Here is a 22,867-nt window from a genome sequence, read left to right on the forward strand (position 1 = left end):
AAGTGCACACATGTGCACACGTGCGTGAGCGCGCGCGCACACACACACACACACACACAAATGTTCAATATCAGTAATCATCAGGGAAATGCAAAAGAAAACTACAATGAAACACCACTCCATACCCACTAGGATGGCCATAATCAAAAAGTCAAAAATAACAAGTATTGGCAAGAATGTGGATAAACCCACAACGCTCATATGCAATGCTGATGGGAATGTAAAATGATACAGCTACTTTGGGAAATAGTCTGTTCATTCCTCAAAAAGTTAAACACAGAGCTACCCTTTGACCCAGCAATTCCACTCATAGGTATATACCTAAGATAAATGAAAACATATGTCCACAAAAATACCTGTGCACAAATTCTCAGAGCAGCATTATTTATCCAAAAACTGAAAACACAAATTCCTGTCCACTGATGAATGGATAAACAAAATGTGCTAGACCCTTGTCATAAAACATTACTCATTAAAAGGATTATAGTGCATGATACAACATGGATGAATCTTGAAAATATTTTGCTAAGTGAATGATGCCAAACACAAAAGAATAAATATTGTACAATTTCATTTACATGAAATGTCTGCAATAGACAAGGACATGGGGCTGAAAATAGATTAGTGGTTGCCTAGAGCTGAGAGGTTGGGGGAAACAGAGTGACCGCTATGGTTATGGAGTTTCTGGGGCAACAAAATTGATCTAAAATTAGATTGCGGTGAGGGTTGCACAACTCTGTGAATATATTAAAGATCATTTAATTTACACTTTAAAAGGGTGAAATATATGGCATGTTAATTATAACTTAACAAAGTTGTTAAAAAATGAATTATTTCCACATTGATGGGTCATTCAAGTCAAAAAGTTGTTGTTTACTTGGGATAGAAGACCTTTTATCAAAGTCTTCTACCTTTGATTATAGCAGTTTATGACTCCATCTAGTCAACCATTGAACATGTCTTGATCAGCACAAAGAGCTCAAACATTTGTCTTCCATTTCCATTCTACTCCTTAAAATTATGTCATTATCATTTACTTTCCCATCTCGAGATTTAATCATTTCTCCTCGATCCTTGTGCGTGACTTCTGGAAACGACTAGAATTCAAAATGCTACCTTTGTGGCTATTTTTATGCTGTCACTGTACAACTGTTGACCATTCTCTCCATCTCAAAATTCTTCTCTTGCATTTACTTATCTTATACGCTTGCTTCCGTGTTCTCTGGGATCTACCTGCACCTTCTTTATGTTCTTCTTCGGCTCTTCTTTATTCTTCAAGATTTTGTCCTCAATGTTCTTTATTTTTCTCCTTACACTTGTCCCTTTGGTTATAAATTCTAAATCAATTTCTCAGGCCCTTCTCATATCCCAGGTTTCAAAGTTATTTTTCTGCCAGCTCAATGAACATTTTCAATTTTTTCTTCCATGATTATTTCAGTTTATTAAAAAACAAACACATACATTCAGCCAACTTTTTTTTAAGCCCCTACTGCGTGCCAGAGATTATGAGGCATGGGGAATACCTAAATAAATAAATAAATAAGAAATTTTACTTGCCCCTGAGCTGCTTAGACTCCATTAGGGATAGAAAGGCAGATATGGAAATAAGTGCGATGAAGAGTTTTAGGTCCTATGACAGCATGTTACACCTTCCATTCATTTTCAGTTCTTGCTTCCAGAGTCATATTGCAGGATTATATTTAATTCTTATAATAATAATAATAGCCTCGCTTATCTGCTTATCTTAATCTTTTCCCATTCTAAATTAATCTTCTAAAAACCACGGCATATATATTTTCTGCTCATAACCTTTTCAATGGATCTCTATTGTTGAAGTATCAAGTATAAATTCATCTTTACATTCAAGACCCTTTACATACTGGCTGTCTTTCCAACCTTATCCTCACACCGCCCCTCCCCACCCACAATCTCTGCTCTAGTTGCTCTGAGTCACTAAATTTTTTGCATTTCTTAAACCATTCTGCTCGTGCACCTTTGCTCAAAAAACTTTTCCTTCATGGATCGCTGACTGTTTGAGGTTATGCTAGCTTTGGCAACAAAAATATATTAATGACTTAAGATAATAAAGGTTTGTTAGTCTCTCACATTAATTGTCCAGTGTGGATGTTCTTGGTTGGAGGGTGGCTTTGCCCCACGTAATGTTTCAAGATCCAAACTTATTTGTTCTTGAAAGCATCTACATCTGGTAGGAAGATGGGAAAAGAATACGAAGCGTGGTCCATGGGATGTTTTTATGGGCTAGGCCTGGACGTGGCATACACTACTTCTATCCACATTCCAGTGGCGAGAGCTCAATCATATTGCCTACCTAGCAGCAAGAGAGCCCAAAAAAAGCCATCCAACTGTGATCCCAGACAGAAGAGGAATTGGGTTTGTGAACACCCAGCAGTCTTTGCCACCATGTTCTTTTCATTACTCCCCATTAAGGAGAATCTTTTCATTCTTCAAGGTCAGACAAAATTCCACCTCCTTTGGAAAGCATTCCTTAACTACTCTGAGGGGAGTGAGAATTCCCTTTTCTGAAGTTTCACAATACCTATTATCTTTGTTACTTATTTTACACTTGCCACTCACCAGATTGCAAAGTTACTTTTCTTTTTGATCGTGCATATCCTATCTTCCCCAGTGTAATTCTAAGTTTCTTGAAGGTATAATTTTTAGGTCGTCCATTTGTTCATTCACTATGTGTTTATTAGAAGACTACTATATATAAGACATCATATATGGTTACCACAGGGAGTACAAAAATTAGTCAGAATTTGTTTCTGGGCATATATTGTCATTTTGGAATTCAATTCAGAAGGCATTGCCATGAGCAAGTCCTTTGAGCCCTTTAAGACTATGGAAGGAATTTATTCAAATGATCAACCATATCAAGAGATTTTAATTTATTATAAGGATGATATTATGTAAGTGAAGTCTATATCAATTATTACTTTTTACTTAACCTTCCTACATTGATTGACCATTACTTATTCAAGTACAGAAGACCTCCCCTACTATTATAAAGAGACTTAGACAAACCATAGTCATTGCTAAAAATACTCAAAGTCATGTTACCTCACCAATTGAGTCATGCTTTAATATTAAAAGTCTTTGAGGACACTTTAGATAATGACAGCTGAATATTGTTGCATAATGCAAGTCCATGAGCATGCACCCAGCACTAAGACCTAAGAAAAGAAGATATGGAAAATGTTGCTATGGCTGATGTCAAAGAAACTGCTACCCGTGCTTCCTTCTAGGATTTTTATGTTTCCCAGTCTCACATTTAGGTCCTTAATTCATTTTGAGTTTATTTTTGTGTATAGTGTAAGAAAGTGTTCCAGTTTCATACTTTTGCATGTAGATGTCCAGTGTTCCCAACACCATTTGTTGAAGGGACAGTCTTTTTCCCATTGCTTATTCTTTCCTCCTTTGTCAAAAATTAATTTCCCACATAATTGTGGGTTAATTTCTGGGCTCTTTATTCTTCTATTGATCTATGTGTCTATCTCTGTGCCAGTACTATACTGTTTTGATTACTACAGCTTTGTAACATAATTTGAAGTCTATAATTGTGATACCTCCAGTTTTTTGTGGTTTTTTTTTTTTTTTTTTTTTCTTTTTCAAGATCACTTTGGCCAGTTGGCATCTTTGGTGGTTTCCATACAAATTTTAGGATTGCTTGTTCCAACTCTGTGAAAAATGCTGTTGGTAGTTTAATAGGGATTGCATTACATGTGTAGATAGCTTTGGGTAATATAGACATTTCAACAATATTTATTCTTCCAATCCATGAGCATGGAATATCTATTTCTTTGTGTCATCTTCAATTTCTTTCATTAGTGTTTTATAGGGTTTTTTTGGTTAAGTTTATTCCCAGGTATTTTATTATTTGGGTGCAATTATAAATGGGATTGCTTTCTTAATTTCTCTTCCTGCTGCATCATTATTAGTGTAGAGAAATGCAGCAGATTTCTGTACATTGATTTTGTATCCTGCTACTTTACTAAGTTCATTTATCATTTCTAGTAGTTTTTTGGTGAAATCTTTAGGGTTTTCTTTATATAGTACCACATCCTTTGCAAATAGTAAAATACTTCTTCCTTATCAGTTTGGATGACTTTAATCCTTTTTTTGTGACCAAAAATATGTAGTGGGGAAAAAGACATTCTCTTCAACAAATGGTGTTGGGAACACTGGACAGCTACATGCAAAAGAATGAAACTGGACCACTTTCTTCCCCGCTATACACACAAATAAACTCAAAATGGATTAAAGACCTACATGCGAGACCTGAAACATTAAAAGCCTAGAAGAGAGCACAGGCAGCAATCTCTCTAATATCAGCCAGAACAACATTTTTCTAGATATGTCTCCGGAGGCAAGGGAAATAAAAGCAAAAAGAAACTGTTGGGACTGCATCAAAATAAAAAGCTTCTGCAGAGCAAAGGAAACAATCAACAAAATGAAAAGGTAACCTACTGATGGGAGAAGATATTTGCAAATGACATATCCAATAAAGGGTTAGTATCCAAAATATATAAAGAACTGATACAACTCAACAACAAACCAAACCAAACCCAAAACCCCCCAAAAAAACCACTAAAAACAAATAATCCAATTTAAAAATGAGCAGAAGACACAAACAGACATTTCTCTGAAGAAGACAGCCAGATGGCCAAGAGACCCATGAAAAGATGCTCAACATCACTCATCATCAGGGAAATGCACATCAAAGCTACAATGAGATATCACTTCACTCCTGTCAGAATGGCTAAAATCAAAACCACAAGCAACAACAAGTGTTGACCAGCATGTGGAGAAAAAGGAACCCTCTTGTGCTGCGGGTGGGAATGCAAACTGGTGCAGCCACTGTGGAAACAGTATGGAGGTTCCTCAAAAAGTTAAAAATAGAACTACCTTATGATCCAGTAATCGCATTACTGGGTATTTACCCAAAGAATAAAAAAACGCTAATTTGAAAAGATATATGCACCCCTATGTTTATTGCAGCATTATCTACAACAGCCAAGATATGGAAGCAGCCCAAGTGTCCAATGGAATATTCCTCAGCCATAACAAAGAATGAAATCTTGCCATTTGCAACAACATGGTTAGAGCCAGAGAGCGTAATGTTAAATGAAATAAGTCCGTCACAGAAAGACAAAGAGCATATGATTTCACTCATGTATGGAATTTAAGAAACACATGAGCAAAGGATGAAAAGAGAGAGACAGACAGACAAACCAAGAAACAGACTCTGAACTACAGAGAACAAACTGATGGTTACCAGAGGGGAGGCGGGTGGAGGTGGGGGGGGGTGGGTGAAACAGGTGATGGAGATTAAGGAGTGCACTTGTTGTGATGAGCACCGTGTAATGTACAGAATTGTTGACTCATTGCATTGTACACCTGAAACTAAAATAACATGATATGTTAACTATACTGGACTTTAAGTTAAAAACTTAAAAAAATTTAAACAAGAGTCATTAAAGACCATAAAAAAGGAAATAGGCTAAAGCTAATGTTAAAAAGAAAAAAAAAAAGGATTTAAACTGCTACAGAAAGAATCTTTGTCCAATATATGGGAGAGCTTACTTAAAATGAATTAACCTTGAAATGGCTTATTACGCCCTTTCTTACCCTTAGAAATATTAGGTATGTTACAGTAAACGCAGATGCTAGAAAACCAGGAGATAAAATAAACAGCCTCAGGAGAGGTCCTCCCCACCTTCCGAAGCCTAAATCCTAAGGCTTAGACTATTTTTGGTTTCCTTTCTGAGGTGGCTCAGAAAGGAGCCTCTACAATCAAAGTAAAAGCAGCTCTTTATTTCTTTTTTTTTTTTTCCCAACTACTCCAAGATCTGTTTTTGCCACAACTTCATAAGTATTTCAATTACTTGTTCCCTCAACAATCCTGCAGAGAAGCACTGCCCCCATCCCCTTTTTACGGATGAAGATATTGAGGTTAAGTGATTTTCTCAGGGTTACAAAGAGACCTAGCAGCAACGAAGGAATGAGAACTAGCCGTTCAACCTTCTGGTGGATGAATAGATTGAGTTTCTGAGCAGCCTGGCTATTATATTGCAAAGAGGCCATGCAGACGCCTGGCTGAATGTGCAAAGAAACTGCGTCCAGGAAATGAAAGGGAGGCTGCGAGGATAGCATTTTCCTTCTTATTAATGACAGAGGCAATTGTCTAAAGTTGGAAAGAAAGGCCTTTTAGAGAAAGAGCCTTTTAAAAAGAGGACAAACAGCAGGGCACTCAATTTGGGACCCCTCCTCAATGAGACCCTTGTTGTCCGTCCACTTACAGACAGCGCCGCTGAGGAAGCCGGGCTCCAGATTGGAGACGTGGTGCTGGCTGTCAACGGCACAGAGGTCACCAGCGTGGAGCACGCAGAGGCCGTGCACCTTGCAAGGAGAGGTAGGTGGGCCGGCCACGGAGCTCAGAGCTACCCTGAAGCCACACAGAGCTTTGGTACGCCGGGGGAGTCGACCGTGCAGCACAGGGGGTGCAAAGGCACCTCTCCCGGAGGCTGCCTTTAATACCTTGTCATCAACATGGTATTTTATAGGAATTAAATCATGTTTCTGTCCCCACGTTCCTTCTGTATCGATGGCCAGCAACACAAGTGAGACAAGGAAATGGCCGCAAAATGTGCTCTATTGATTACAAACACGTGTCCTTAAACTCCTTGCCATGAAAAACTGTCATTGTAATGATATTCTCACTAGGAGAATTATTTACCGTTTCTCTTCCTTCCTTCCTCCTGTCTCCTCTCCCTCCCTTGCCTCTTTGTTCCCTCCTTTTTTTCTTTTCTTTTCTTTCTTTCCATCAGTTTTTAGAGTAAAGAGCCTCGGGGTATTAATGTTAAAAAAAGAGAGAGGAAGAAAGAAAGAAATCACAAATCTAAGCTTCTACAGATTCTCCTAGGGCCACTTAAGGCCTGCCTTTAAAGCAATTCTGACACACATGGAACCACCAAGAGAACAGTAGTTATACGTGCCCATGCCTACCCTGTATCCACTCGCATCTTCCTCTCTGCAACACAAGTTACTTTCTTGGACACCATGTTACAAATCCTTATCTCCCCACAGACCTAAAAATATACAACTGGTAAATGCTGGGTTCCATCCAGGGATTATTTGGCAAGGTGTCCTATTCTTGGCCTCCCAAGGGCTGCATACATAGCTCCGTGCTCCTGAAATGTGTTCTCAGGCGCTGAGGTATAAAAATGTGTGCATTCGGTATAGGCCACATGTGCCATAAGTATAACCTGCTGAATGGTAAGTACTGCTTGTCCTTTCTCATGATGCCATCATGCTTGAGGGTTCGCAACAGAAAGAGACTTCTTTAGTGGACCAGGACAAGAAAATCACTAACAAATCTTGTATTCTGAGAAGCTATTCTGGTTCTTTTCGATGTAGAATTTAGCCGACTACTTGGCTGCTCTGTAGGACTTGTCATGCACTGGGTACATCAGAAATCCAAGGACACTATCAGTGAGCACGTGCAGCAACTCCTTGTAAGTCCTACACAAATATTTATCCTACGTGCAGCAGACATAAGAAATCGAGATATTATGTAACAGTTATACTAACAAATTGGTGGTATCCCTTATAATAAGGGGATTTTACCCCTTACTTTTGGATTTGGCTGTTCCTAGGTTCTTTCTCACAAATACTTATTTTTCCAATTTTTTTAAGTTAAATAAAACCTGATTTTAGTAATCTTTCCACTCTTAGGTCTTCTTTTATTTTTCCCCAAGAAGCTTAATGTTCTTGGTAATATTGAACCATTCAGCCTCACTCTATCAGTTAATGGAAAGCAGAAAACATCTCTAAAACTTACAGGATTTTTTGATTTCCAAGAGATGATGAACTAATATTGTTACTGGAGAAGAGCTAAACTCAACACCCTAGCTTGTGTTACCCTGGCAGTTATCTGTAGGATGGCTTTATCTGCGGTTATAATCTAGGTTCTACCACGCCTTGCCTGCCAGCTTGGCCTCCCTACCCCAAGAAGACCCTGGCCCTCAGGGAACCTCCTTGTATCTTTGCCAAACCTTCTCAAACACAACAGTGGAGATGCCTCCGAAGCAGAAAAGTGAGTTGTAGATCTGAGACGCTACGGTAAGGACAGTAAGAGACTTTTAGGGAAACTAGTTCATTTCCTACCTGTGTAAGTTCGGGAAGATGGGAAGTGCAGCCGATAGCAGAAGACAGCCCAGCACCTCATGCAGGGAGCGGCTGAGAGACAGCTTCTTAGGGCTTTTTTCCCCGGCTTGGCGCTGGGCAGCCAAGACCAAACCACCCCACTGATAGCCAGACAAATGGCAGCACCTGTTCTGCGTAGTCAGGGAGAAACATCTAGGTGGCCCTTGAACCCAGCTGGATTAGGGAGTTGAGCACTTCTCGCTCAGGCTTAATCTCTAAGACTAATTGATTGCAACACAGCTTTTAATTGAGAAATAATAAAAATAAAAAAGGTGCAAATAAAATAGAGAATAGAAAAAAAAGCGAAAGTTTTTAAATAATAAAATATTACTTTGGACAACTATTTAACAATAAATGTGAGAAGTAGATGAATAAGAACATTTTCCAAAAGTATTTAAAGTGCCAAAATTAGTGCAAGAATGAATAGAAATTTTGTATAGAACACAATAAACGTATTTATAAAGAAAGAAACCACCTCGCTTTTCTCCATTTCCACCCCCACTTCATCCTCCCTTCATACGTGCAAGATACCAGTCACTTTTACAGATGAAACTTATCCAACTTTCAAAGAACAAATAATCCCTATTCCACAGACTTTTTCCAGAAAATAAGAAGAGTGACTGCTTCTCATTTCATTTTATGAGGCTACTATAATCTTAATTCCAGAGCAAGATAGGTATAGTATGAAAAATAAAAGAATATGTCCCTTTTACTTATGAGTGTATAGATGCACAAAACCTAAAATAAATAGTGGCTACCTTAGTCAAACTGTTTATTAAAATTACATATAATACATCATAATGAAGTGGGGTTTATCTCTAACAATAAGAATGGTTTTCTAAGAAAATATTTTAGTACTGTTCATATGAATGGACCAAGGGAAAAAATTACATGACTATCTCAATAGAGCAAAAAAAATCATGTAATAAAGTTCAACACAAGTATATATATTTTAAATTCCCTAAATAGGAGGATTAGAAGTTTCTTTTCATAACTTGATAAAGGTTATCTACCAAAAACCTAACCATGAAAAGAGAAAAGTACGTAAAAGTATATACACAACAACAAAAGATTTAATAGAGAAACTTCAAACATATTTCTTTTGAGATTGAGAAGAATAATGCCAGTTTTAACAACTTCTGTTTACCATGATATGTAAGGTCCTGACTTATTCAATAACACAAAGAAAGAAAGAAAGGTAAATGGTCTTGGAAGGAAAGAGATAAAGCTGTTATTATTTGCAGATTATATGATTGTAACAAAATCAATACACCAATGCTTAGAACTAATTAGAGAAAGATTGACCAAACCAAGGTCTCCTTATAAAAATCAGCAGTATTCTTCTACACCAGTAATAACCAAAAAGAAAATAAAAGGAAATTAATATTAATAATAGCAGCAAAACTACCAGGTAGGAAGGAATTAATCAAACCAAGAACACACAAGAGCTTCATGAAAAAACTATTTACAGCTCAACCAAAGTACATAAAAGGAGACTTAAATAACTGGAGATATATAGTATCTTTATGGGTGGAAAAACTTTGTAATGATCTTAATTCCCCCAAAATTAATCCAAATACTCAATAAATTTTCAATAAAATTTTATTAAAAATGTTTGAGTAGCTTGTCAAACTTATCCTCAGATATATGCAGAAGGATAAACGTCTACAAATAGCTAGATCATTTATGAGTAGGACTAGCAATAAGAAAGGAACTTTTCATACCAGATATTAAGGTATATTGCAAAACCATAATAAGTAATAAGAAGGGTGGCACTCACAGAAATAGACCAGTGGAATGGAATGGATTAGAAAGCTCAGAAACACACTCGAATATTTATTAAAACTTGATGTATGATAAAAGCAGCAGTACAGTGAGGAGAGGACAAAATTTTTACTACCTCATTTTTATAGAGAACCATAGATTGGATGGCTTCATACCTTCCTGCATTATGCTTTATATTTTATACCATATACAAAGGCGGACCTCAGATGTATTAAAGCCCTCCATTTTTAAGTTAAAAGCATAATGTCAATAAAGGAAACTAGGAAAATAACTTTGTTAGTGATCAGAGAAACTCAATGAACAAGATGTCACTTTAGAGCCACCAGACTGGAGGGAAAAACAGAAATCAGATTAGAGCCAGCTTTGGTAAGACTATGAGGAAATGCGAATCCTCGTGTACTCTTGCTGTATTATTGGCATCTCAGAGAGCAGTCTGGCAACATCTAGTGAGGCACCTATAAATCCTTTGTCCTCGCAATTGCTTTTCTGTGGATTTAAGCCCAAAGAAACTGCTGAGAGGGCATACGTGAGGACGTTCACTGCAGTGTCGTGTGATAGACAATAGTTAGAGGCGGTCTGAGTGACCATCACTGGGGCAATGGATAAATGAACCAACAACGGATGCATACGCCGCACTTCTATGCCTCACTTGGAAACAATATACACAAGATGTACATTTAGCCAGCAACATGGGTAGATCCTAAAAAAAACATGGTTTAGAGTTAAAAAAAAGAGAGAGAGAGAGACAGAGACAGAAATAGAATGAGATCTTAGCATAATACCATTTATGTGAAATAGAAAGACGTACACAAAAGAGTGTATCCACAGTCCTATATCAAACATGTTCTGAGAGTGCCTATTGTGGAGAGCAGAATGTGTGAGGAGAATTAGGAATAGAGGCTGAAAGTAAAGTGAAACAAAACAAAGGGGGTTTGCACTCCAAAGACGATTGCGTGCAACGACCTGAGCGTTCGGATGGGCTCAGCAGTCTGCACCCAAGTGCAAGAGCAGCAGACGAAGGCCTCCTACATGGCACCCACCCACTCACAGTTTTAGCTCCATGCACATTCTACAATTTAGAGGCAGGAATGGTGAAGGAAAGCAAAAAACAAAAAACAAAACAAGATTGCTGAGAGGCAGCGGGGCTGTGAGAGGAATATACATGACCATGAAACTTACAAAAAGAGTTAGAGAAAGGGAAAGAAATAATGGAAATAATTTAATGAGTGCTTTACACATGCAATTTTAGCACACCTGTAAATTGCCCAGGGTGTTTCTGGAATGTGTAGAATTTGAAACAAGCTCTTGGGGGTTCTCTTTAGGATAGAAAAGTCACCAACTTGTTGTAGAAATCAATAATCATGACCCAACAAATAAAGCCTTTTGTTAAATTCGTGTACCACATAGAGGTCTTGAAAAATACATTTATGCAATATCCAGGAAGTGAACACGAGCTTGTTTAAAAATCTGAATGTTTCCACTTGTCTCTTGTACCTGTTTGCATAAACTTCTTAAAAGTTTCATTGTCTTTTTTTTACTGCTATATATTTCTGTACAGTTTCATTTCTACATATTTTAAACTTTGGTAAAATCTTATTATGTTACAGGTTGCTACTTCGCTGATTTAGCTATCTAAACATCCAATCACTTTCCTTAAAACATTAAATCTGAAATCTATCTTTCTAAACATCAGAAAGGGGATCTACCCTATGTTGTAAGATCAGGTTTTCAAGAATTCTACTGAAATAATAGTCCTATTCAATAATAATATCAAATAATATATTAATATATGCTACATTGTAGAATCTAGAATAATATAATATAAAATTAATCAAATAATAATCCTCTTCAAAAATACGTACCCCACACCCCTGTACAAATTACCTCCATTTGCCGAGGGGAAAACTAAAACAGCTTTAACCAAGTGTTCGGGATCACAACGGGAGTAAGAGTAGCTCCACGTGAATCTTTGTATCGTTAAGTCCCTCATCGTTCTGGTTTGGGCTTTTGTAGGGCTAGTTACTTGCGGGCCAAAACAGAAGATTTAATCATCAAGGAGAAACGCAGAAAGGAAAACAATGAAGCTTAATCAACCCAGAATTCCTCTGGGCCCGTTGGGCTCCTTTGTTTCTCCAAGAGCCGCTTCACTCAACCGAGTACAGAGCGTGGGCCCCGGGCAGCTGAACGCGCTGCCGCCCACCGCGCAGCCCCCGGGAAGGCACACGTCTTGCACATCCCTCTTCCGCGCCTGTGGGGGTGGCGGCGTTCGTCTGACGGCAGAGGTGCGACTCCGACACGGTGTAAGATTGGTGGCATAATAAGAAGACAGTGATCCAAGGAGAAAGTGTGAATTAGAAAAAGAAATCATTTCTCTCTCTCCCGTAGCTGTAAATAACCTCACCCACAACTCCTTACTTCCAAAACTCTAGGCCAAAGTGCTAGGGGAAGAAGAGTGTGCTGGAGAGCTTGTCTTTTAAAGCACATCATCACCAAAGAACTGCATTTGCGAAAGACATGGATTTTCAACCTCGTTCATCTCAGGAAACAAATAGTTCTCACTTCAGGCCGTTTGTCTTCTCTTGTCCCAAAAAGCAAGCAAGATTTCTGGGCTGTCCAGGAGAGGAAGGCAATGGCTATGAGTTTCCTTTCTCCAGGGTGGGGAGATACTTAGAGAAAGATTTAAGTGGGGGAAAAGCTCATAATGTTGTTGTTGCAAAATATTGCGGTTGAAAGGGAAAGCATACAGGGCAAACAAAATCCTCGGCAAGGAAAGGAAGTGGCATAGTGGTTGGTGACAGACAATGCTCGTGCCCAGAGCCTCTTGGCAACTGAGGGATGCCCGGCTCCTGGCCATGGAAGCTGTGGTCCGACATCAAGTGAGAACTTGCTGCAAATAGGGGATCTCAGGGCCCATCCCAGACCGACTGAACGGAGCAAACTGACAAATGCACCAGGTGATTTGCATCTACGTTTAGCTTGAGAAGCGCTGAACAAGGACATTTCCGTATTTTTAGCTCCCAGTAAATTAATAGATAAATAAGAACAAAACAGGAGGGTTTAATTGTTTATACTTTATAATTATTTCTTTTAATACACACACACACTACAATGACTATATAAATAATCTAATTTGGAGAGAATATAAAAAATCGAAATTCTATCAGACACAGGTCCTCCTGGCCCCTGATAGGACCTGCAAAGGATGCAACACCCCCCTCACAACATCAGCAGCTGTTTGGAACTCAGCAGCTCCCCGTGTTTCAGGATCATGTCCTAACTCTGAATGTGAAGAACTTTCCTTTAACATGATGACACCACGCTGCCGCAGGACCATCTGTATGCCTGCCCCGGAGAGAATTTTTTGGTGGACAGAGTTATGTTTCTGGGCAGCTGAAACTCAAGCTTAGCCTGGTCAGTATCAGAGAAACCCATATGCAGTCTGTGTAAGCAAGAGGAAAGTGACCTCAAGGGGCAGCCCACTGCAGCAGCACATAAATAGATTGGCAGATGCGTCCACTATGCATATTAGTCCAGAGTGCAGTTCTTTGGGGACTAAAGTCCAAAGACAAAGACATTTGTGGCTTGCCGGTCAATCTGGAGCATTTCTTCTAATTTTTCTGGATGTGTTTTTGACAGGAGCTTAAGGGCAGTTCAATAAATTAAAATGTATTTACATGGCAATGAAGAATTATCTTGACACACAGAGTTATTTAATTACCAAGGTGCTTTGCGTGCTGCTAAAGTTAAGACTGTGTCAGCCTTTCTGGGACAAATCTTTATTTTCAGGGCCATGTGGCTCAGCCAGCAATGATCCCCTGGGTTGGAGCTTGTCATTTATGTAAGAGGAGTCTCCTCACTGACCCCCATTTCCATAGACAGCTCTAAACAGACCGGTAATCTAAATGTCAGACATCATGATGAAGTCAGCGCTGCTAAGGCCAAATGTCCCCCTTCAGGGACGTGGCCTCCCTCTCAGAGGAATTGTAAATGAAGTCATACCCCATTTGCAGTCTTCAAAGCATGTCAGGGTTGCTGTCTGTCTGAGTGACATTCAGAGAATTTTCTTGAGGCATCAAGAGGTATGATGAAAGTCTGTTTCCATGCTGGCAGCATCAAAGCACGATTGGTAATCGGTGACCTCATATTATTAGGGACAGGGACAGTTTCCCCCAAGCTGTGCACTGTACTGATCATATAGGAAAGCGGACACCTCTGAGGTCCAGGCCCCAAGGAAGTCACTCTGAGAAAGAGGACAGGTACCTGGAAGCTCAGGGTCAAACCCTCAGCTCTAAGTTGGATAGGTGAGAAAAAAGGATAAAAACATTTGTGCCTCAGCTTTCCTAGAATTTCTGTCTACTTCCACATTCAAAGGTTTATCGTTGATTTTGATCAGAAATAACATGGGCATGGTTTAGCTATATTAGCATGGTTTAGACCCTCCCTTTAGCTAACCCACATCAAGGAAGCTAATTACCTTGAATAAAAGTGGGAGAGGAAAGCCAAACATCACCCATCTTCCTTCCTCAGGTGTGAATCAAAATATGTTAAAGATTTAGCTTGACATTATAATGGACAGTGAGAATGAACAGACTTGAGTCATCTAGGATGAGAGCTGACAAGACCACATGGTAGAATACAAAGTGTTCTGCACCCAATCCTGGGTCCCACATCTGGCTCACCCCTTCCTGAGCTATGGGTCCTCCAAGAAGTCACTTTACCTCCCCAGGTTTCATTTTCCTCATTGACAGGAGGGACCGAATCCCTAATGAACTCTCTCATTCATTCCAACTGTAGGATTCGATTTCATTTATTCTGTGTATGCAAACGATAACCCCCTTTTCATCCATTCCTTCTGAAAAGCAACAATCTTACCAAGTTGATTGTAAGATTTTTTCAGCCACTGAACTATCCCAAATTCATTTCTCTAGGTCCAGACATCTTGACTCTGGTGGTGGGATCTGACATCAGTCGCTGTCCCAATACCCCTTGGCCCACCTGCCGCGGCTACCTACATAAGAGGACTCACTCGGGGTTTGTGAAGGGTTGGAGGAAGAGGTGGTTCGTGCTGAAGCATGACGGCTGCCTCCACTATTACAGACATAAGAAGGTAAACTGGGAAGTGCCGTCTATCCATTACCAAAGTATTGTCTCGTAAGGTACTATGTTGTAGGATTCTGGAAACAGCGTTCTCTCCTGTGACTTTTAAAGTACTTTTCCTTCTTCAGAGGTACAGAGAACTGTAATCTATTTTCTCTGCTGCTGCATAAGTCAAGGCTGGCGTAAGTTTCTATCTCGTTTATTCCTATTTTCAGATCCTCTGTGAAAATTTCCTTATCAAAGCCAAGAAAATAAGAACCACACTGCATCCCTAGTACCCTGGAGAAATCAAAGTGGGCTAAGGCAAACTGCAGCTAACATCTCACTGGACCACAGCGCCTGAGCACTGTTCCCTAGGTTACGGGATTGATGTTAGCAAGGCTTCCGAAGCCTCCGAGAAGCTGCCTGGAATACCTTGTTTCATTTCCCAGATTTCATCAAAGCAGCGATTTTTAACTATAGGTGAAGGTTGGAATATTTAGGGGAATGTGCAGATCTGATCCTCCTCCCAGATGTTTCTCATTCAGCCAGAGTGGGATGGGGCCTGGGCCCATGGACCTGGGAAAGGCACTTCGAGTCCTTCTAGCGTGTGCTTCAAACTGCCAACCTGAGGGCCGTGTCCTGTCCACGGAAGTGTCTTCTTAGTCCTATGCAATATGATGCTTAATTTGTTTAATCAGATGCAGACACCATAAAATTTAGAGATTTCCCACAGAAATCCTGATTTCCAACTTTTCTTGAAAAATCCCGAGCAACAGTTGGTGGGAGCTGAAGAGTGACTCCCTCCTCTAGGAGGATGTGAGCTGTCCGGTTCAAGAAAGGGCTCACTCCTTCCTACTGTCTTCTGCCCTATTGGCTTCACTCTGAGCCACATGTGTGACCTACGTCTAATAAGCGTAAAGAACAGGAGTTTGAGTTTGTTTCCATCATATACGACACAATCTTACTTTATTTTACATTGCCCTAGTTTCTTAATGTCAAGCTGCTTCTTCTTTTTCCTTTATATATAAATAAATATATATATATATATATTTAAAACCGTAATTCCTTTTAGGATCAACGAAAGGAATGTATCAATAAAGAAATCAATACCTTTTTAAAAATGAGGAATAATTTTGCATATCGAATCATCACGAAGAATCCCTTTTCCTAAACTGTGAGTCACTTGTTTGTGACACACAGGAAGGGGTGTCTGCCTTTTGTGGGAATGTGAGCCGTTGCCACTTTGAAAAAACTTTGTCTCCCTCCAGTGCAGGAAAATAGGATTCTCTGTAATCAGGATGAGAAATGATGGTCCAGCCTTGTCCTCTCTATTCGGACTGTTAAAGTGAAACAGACCAGAAGTTGCCAACCTGGGTATTGCTTCAGAAACCCCTGAAGAGCTTTCCAAAGTATACGCAAAAACCTGTCTCCTTCTCCCGTATCCCCCTAAGGGGGGTCTTGGAAACTGTATGTTCTTTTTTATGCTTTTTCAAGGAAAATTCTCATGAAACTGATTTGTAACCTGGGTAAGTCCCATGGCAAAGTGTGTTCCTGTCTAGAGTCAGAAGGCAAAAATAAAAGCAATACTGCAAGCTACCGGTTTTTCTTGTATGGGGCAGATAGTTCTTTATCCTGAGAATGTGTCCTTTCTACCTTTCGGTGATAATTTTTGTTTCCTCTTGTGAAACAGTGACAAGGCAATGCTTGCTTTTCTTTGATGGCCTTCCTCAGCAAAACAAATAACATAAGGCAACCTATGTCAAGCACCCCATATTTTAAGGTTCCTGGTTCTTAAGACTCAGAACGGTTCCTGGATCCAGGCCTTCAGGTCTGGATTTGCCAGGTGGCAGTCTCGGGACGGGTGCCGCCTGCAGATGTTATGTTTGGCTTGCACGATGTTTTTATAAATTTTTTAATTAAATGCATTCAGGTGAAGCATGAGCTGTCCAATTTGCCATAATCCCTACTACTCCTCATTTCCTTGCACTGAGCCCAGTCATTTAAATTACCCAGTAGGCCCTGTAAGGATTCGAGTATATGAATCCTGGGGTAGAATTTATGTGGAAATCTAGAAGTGTGGCGGTATCGTGGTTAAAATTAAAATAGTTTTTTTTTTTAACTGCTTCTAGTCCTCTTTGGGGAAGAAATGTGGATCTTATATAAGTTTGGGCACAGACCATCAATGCCACAAGTAGGTTTAAACGTGGAGGTGGTAGAATACAAAGATAAGACTTTATTTTGTTTATAAAGGACCAAAATCCGATCCCTGTGGAGCTGCAAATTCCAGAATATATTATGCCTGATCTTTAGAAGAGATAGCAATGATGGAGAAGAGTTAAAGGGGCACAATAAGAACATAACAGAATAAATTAGCAGAAAATGAACTCAGCCATACAGTGTTCACTCAAGCAATAAATATTTATCGAGTGCTTTTATGAGCCAGGCATTATGCTAAACTCTGGAAACACATACAAGAAAGACATGGTACCTGCCCTGTTTGTGCTTACGGTTACATAGAGAAGACTGATGTTAAGGAATATATTCACAAATAAATTTGCAATTGTGAGTACAAGTAAAATAACAGGGTGAGAGAGGAGAAGAGTAGCAGTGTGGATCCAACCAAGAGATACAATAACACAGTGATTTCAACAAGTGAAGTTTGATATAAAGAATTATGAAACTATGATACAAGAATAACTGTAGGCTATAAAACAAACAAACAAACAAACAAATAAACAAACTGTATGGTACCAAGGGGGAGTAGTCAAGCAAGGACAAACTCTCCAAGGCTGGGGGTTTGGATCTCCTGGAGAAATGTAGTTGAATCCACTGGCTGGCAGGGCAGCTCACTGGTTTGCTGGGCCAGACTGAGTGTGCAGTCACAGGGCAGACAGGAAGCAGCCCTCTGGATCACAGATGGGGCAGGTGAGCAGAAGCTGGTAGCCTGGGCATGGGCATGTGACAGAAGTGGGGATGCCCATGTGACAGGAGGCCTGGAGCACAAGATGTCCTTGTGGGGAAGACTGTCTGGAGGGTGGTGGGATGGGGAGGGCTGCGGCAGACAAATCTAGGAGGGGAGGAGAAGTGAACACAGGGAATCAGGGCGCCAGGGTGGACAGGAGACCTGGAGCATAGAAAGGATGTCCACCTGGAAGGGGTTACAGGAAGGTGATCACTAGGCCACACTGGGGCCGCAAGGTCTTCAGGGACAGCACGTTGGGACAGAAAACCCCCAGGTGTCCACAAACCCACACCGCAGACCCAGCCTGAGCCCTTGGAGAGACCAGGAGCACGCTTCCTCCTGCAATGTGCCTCTAGCGCCCTCTACTGAAAAAGCTGAGCACCGCGTTTACTGTAAAAGAGAAATATGGAAAGGTATTCCATCCATCATTGTGGTGCGTATACGGAGCAGTAAATTTGGAGCTGAGAATCAGTAAGTTCACAACTGGAACAAAAGCAAAATGAAGGGCCTAGTATAAATTAAGAAAATGGAGAATATGTAATGAATTCCTTCTTGAGGATGTAACATTTTAGCAGAGGCCTGAGGGTTGAATAAAAGTTAGCCAGACAGAAAGTTGGGATGAGCATTCTCCAGGCGGAAAAAACATGTGTGAGGTCCCTGAGCTGGGAAAAAGCTTAGCAAGTTTGAAGATCTCGGAGAAAGCCCCTTGCGGCTAAACCAGAGTGCAAGGAGGACGGTGGGGAAGGCAGCAGGTCAGGTTAAAAAGTCAGGTAGGAGGCTGGTGATGTGGGGCCCAGAGTCAGTGACAGGGATATTGGGATATTCTCCTAACTACAATAGAAAGCCATCAAAATATCTTAGGCAAAGGAATTTCCAAAAGATTATTCTGACTGTTATGTGGAGAATAAATTGGAAGAGGACAAGAGTCAAATAGAAATACCAGGTAGTTAGCTAGGGCCATTGTCTAAGCAAGAAGAGATAATGGTTTTGACCAGGGTGGGAATAATAAAGCTGAGCGGACAGATCTCTAGATATATTTAAAAGCCAAAATCAGGGGCGCCTGGGTGGCTCAGTTGTTAAGCATCTGCCTTCGGCTCAGGGCGTGATCCCAGAGTCCTGGGATCGAGTCCCACATCGGGCTCCCTGCTCTGCTGGGAGCCTGCTTCTTCCTCTCCCACTCCCCCTGCTTGTGTTCCCTCTCTCGCTGGCTGTCTCTCTCTCTCTCTCTCTCTCTGTCAAATAAATTAATAAAATCTTTAAAAAAAATTAAGCCAAAATCAACAGGATTTGGCAATGAATTAAATGTGGCAGAGAAAGTGGATATAAGGGACATTCAAGGATGACTTCGAAGTTTTAGCAAAAGTAACTGGTTGGCTAGGGTATCATTTACTGAAGAGGGAATAGGTGACAAGGGTACAGGGTAAGGCGAGATCAGTAGTTCAATTTGAACCACTATGGTGTATAGAGAGAGAATTTATAGTATTGTATGTACTACGTAGGTTATAGTATGGCATATATATGGTATTTTAGGCCACAGACATTGATGAGATTGTTCAAGAAGAGAATATAAAGTGAGATGAAAAGAGAGCCCTCAATTTAAACCCCAAGGGTGGACAGAGTAGAAGGAAAAAGGAAGGGTGCTTGAGAGGGGTGGCCAGAGAAACACAAACCAAATGTGTGTCAGGGAACCAAGATTTTTGAAAAAGTTTCAAAAAGGAAGCTTACCAGTGTCCCCCAGTGTTGCTGCAGGGCCATGCTGTGATGAGTATTAGGAGGTATCCGTTGCGTTTGGCATGATGCAAGTCGTTGGAAATTTTGGTAAGAGAAATCTCTCATACAGAGTGAAGCAATTCATTCGTGTGAATTGGAAAAGTGTAGACAGCATGTGCAGACCAGTCTTTTGAAAAGCTTGCCTCTAAAAGAGACTGGAGAAGTAGTGTGGTAACTGAAGAGTATGTAGTTCATTTATAGTTAATTTAATTACTTATATAATTGGGTTTATGTCCACTATCGTTATTTTTACTTTCCTTTTGTCTATTCTGTTTCTTTTCCATACCTTTCTTGCCTCCTTTCAATTAATTAATTGGTTTTACAATTCCACTTAAGCTGGTAGCTAAGTCTTTAACTATTCTTTCCGTGATTATCAAAAATATTGCAGCATGTGTTTAAACTTATTAGCATTGAATATAAATTTGTACTTATACTCTTTTATGGGCATCACAGCATGTAATTTAGCCATGCCCTAAGTAGTATGTTTGTGTTACCATGTAGTTTAATTCTACACAGATTGCAAATACTCTAAGACATTATTAATACTCTTTAATACAATCAATATTCTTTTATACTTATCTACATATCTACCTTGTTCTATTGGCATTCATCTGTCCCTGCATCTTCAAGCATTTAACCTGGCAACATTTTCCTTAACTTCTCCGTAGAAAGCCAAAAGAACACTCTCCTTGTCTCTTTGTGCATTATTCTGCTTAAATTCTTCTGACATACTTCCAACTGTCTAGTTTAATAGCAAACTAACCCCCCAAAAGTTCATAATTTTAATACTTGTGTTTTCATTTCCCGGTTTCCATTTGATGAGCTTTATATAGTTTCCTGCATAAGCTGAAATGCTTAAACTTGTCTTTTATCCTTGAATATAGTAATCACAAGTCATGCTAAATTTCATCCTTTGGCAGGATCCCCTATAGGTTTCTGTCATCTGCCATTTCTTCATTTTTGTTTCTGTTAGAATGATAATGGCACTAGTCTCAGATCATCTTAGTCTAATCAGCACGAAAATAATTTTAAGGCAAATTTAGTCCTTGTGGGGGTTGGCCTTTTTGCCATTCATCCTAACTCCTAGGGTCACTCTTTGGGGTTCTAACTCAGAGCCTGATTTATCAGGACCACCTCCTTGATGGAGTCTAAACTCCATTAAGTCCTTAAAAGCTCTTTTTTAGCTTCTCAGCGTTTTCAGATGAAGTGACCCCAGTGTTGGGCTCGTCCCCTGCTGGGTTGTAGCCCCATTATACTTCACTGTCTTATAACCTTTCTGAGGTATTTGAAGAGGCATTTATATATACACTTCAATTTTCTGTTTTTCTCAGCAATAGAGTCAAAAGGAAGTATGAGGGAAAACTTGTTTTGTTATTGTTTTTCTGGTATAAGATACCAAAGTGTGAACACTGCTGAGGGTAGAGTCAAACAGAGAGAAAGAAGTTGAAGATACAGATAGAGGAATAACCAATGGATATGTTTACCTTATAAGCCATCTATCCTGAAAGTCGGGTATATCTAGCCCATAAGTACCAGAGGAGAAATTGAACTTTGTGAAGGATAAGACTGAGTGTTCAACCAGGTTAAAAACAAAAGAAGGCATTCTCTGTATATTGTAGCAGAACAAGCCAGCTTTTGTCTGTTCTATGAATCTATGTATGCAAGAACCCAAATGTGGGTGTGGGGGGGCGTAGTGGGGACTGGGAGACACTTCACACACTGGGCTTTACAATGTTATGCTTTAAATACTTGTCGCTATTTCAGGAGTTCTGATCGTCACAGCGTATTTACTTTGCTATGTTGGAGGAGAAGCCCAAGAGACTGAATAACACACAATAGTGTGGGAGACTTCATTTTGAACAAAGAGTAAAATTTGGAGCATGAAGTAAGATTAATTGTTTTTGTTATGTGTCTTGAATCTCTTTGTAAATGAGACCTGTGTATCTTTTATTGCCTTTTATGAAAGGAACTAAATGGAGACAAGGTGAAGTAGAATAGAGTTTGGGCTTTGAAGGTCAGGCTAGCTCTACAGCCTCCAGGTTGAGAACAATTTTTATTATGACTTTTAGTAAACTAAGAGTTACCAGGAACTCTTAGTATTTGCCCTAGAATTGATCCAAAAGGCAGCAGAAAATCAGGCTCACAGAATTGGTTCGAGTGGGCAGAAGGGAGCAATATAAGGGATGTCTGATGGAACCTTCTGGTTTTGCTCGTTACCAGAATATTTCCATGGCTGTAGATGCCCAGGTGACTATATGAGGAGACAGGATGTTGGAGGTCTAGGGAGAAGTCTGGCAAGAGATTCAGTCGTGTTAATCATTTGCATAGAGAGTTGGCACCATAGCCATGAGATAAACTAGGAAGAATGGAGATCACAAGAGAAGAGGGCCTAGGTCAAAGCCATGGGTTTGAGGACAGAGCCAGTCAGAAGTCTGGTACAGGAGCGAGGGTCCAGCATTAGAGGTTGATCAGGAGCAGACAATGAGACAAGAGAAGTCTTGGTTCCCAAAGGCCAGAGAGGAAGGTGTTTCAAAAAGGTAGGAGTGATCAGTGGAGTCAAATGCTGCTCTGAAGTGATTTCCTGCTAGATACAAGCCTCTTACTGGGAGGGCAGACCTCCCTTGCTATGGCTGGCCTTGTCTGCCTACAGCTTTGATCTTACTTTTTCCACATCTAAAGGCATATTTGTCTCTGCCATCCTGAGGGAAAATGCCCTTGAATGCATATTTCTTGTAACTTTCTCTCTTCTCCCCTTTTTAAGGCAAACTCTTAGAAAGAGTTATCTAATAGCGTCTTTTACTTTCTTTCCTAACTCACTGCAATCAGGTGTCTGCTATCATGTGGTTGTAGGAATTATAATCATGCCCAAATTAACCAGGAAAAGAGTGTAGGATGAGAAAAGCCGTGGGCCACCAGCATTTCATGGGGCATGATGTCTACCTGATAAGGCTCTTATGCGGACTAAATTAAGTAACATTTATAAACCAATAGTTACAGGATCTTACATGTAGTTTCAAATACTAGATGCAATCGCCTTGACTCATT

At 40.0% G+C, this 22,867-nt stretch overlaps 1 protein-coding gene and 1 long non-coding RNA gene across 5 annotated transcripts in view; one reads left to right on the top strand and one right to left on the bottom strand.

The window, feature by feature from the left end:
* LOC148110031 (uncharacterized) overlaps nucleotides 1-22,867 on the top strand; it is a 99,110-nt gene that overhangs the window by 29,365 nt on the left and 46,878 nt on the right. The window contains exons 5-6 of the mRNA XM_087861940.1: nucleotides 6,323-6,433; nucleotides 14,940-15,118. Of these exons, the coding sequence (XP_087718066.1) occupies nucleotides 6,323-6,433; nucleotides 14,940-15,118 (290 nt within the window). The remainder of the gene's footprint in view (nucleotides 1-6,322; nucleotides 6,434-14,939; nucleotides 15,119-22,867) is intronic.
* Nucleotides 9,209-22,867, bottom strand: part of LOC123799265 (uncharacterized) — a 42,033-nt gene continuing 28,374 nt past the window's right edge. For 2 of the 4 annotated variants that reach the window (XR_015724351.1, XR_015724348.1), the window contains one exon: nucleotides 9,209-19,977. This is a non-coding gene — a long non-coding RNA (uncharacterized LOC123799265). The remainder of the gene's footprint in view (nucleotides 19,978-22,867) is intronic. The other 2 variants (XR_015724350.1, XR_015724349.1) reach the window with 2 other exon arrangements.

This window comes from Ursus americanus, chromosome 5, assembly GCF_024610735.1.
Source record: "Ursus americanus isolate L20-20 chromosome 5, mUrsAme1.1.p, whole genome shotgun sequence".
NCBI classification, from domain to species: domain Eukaryota; kingdom Metazoa; phylum Chordata; class Mammalia; order Carnivora; family Ursidae; genus Ursus; species Ursus americanus.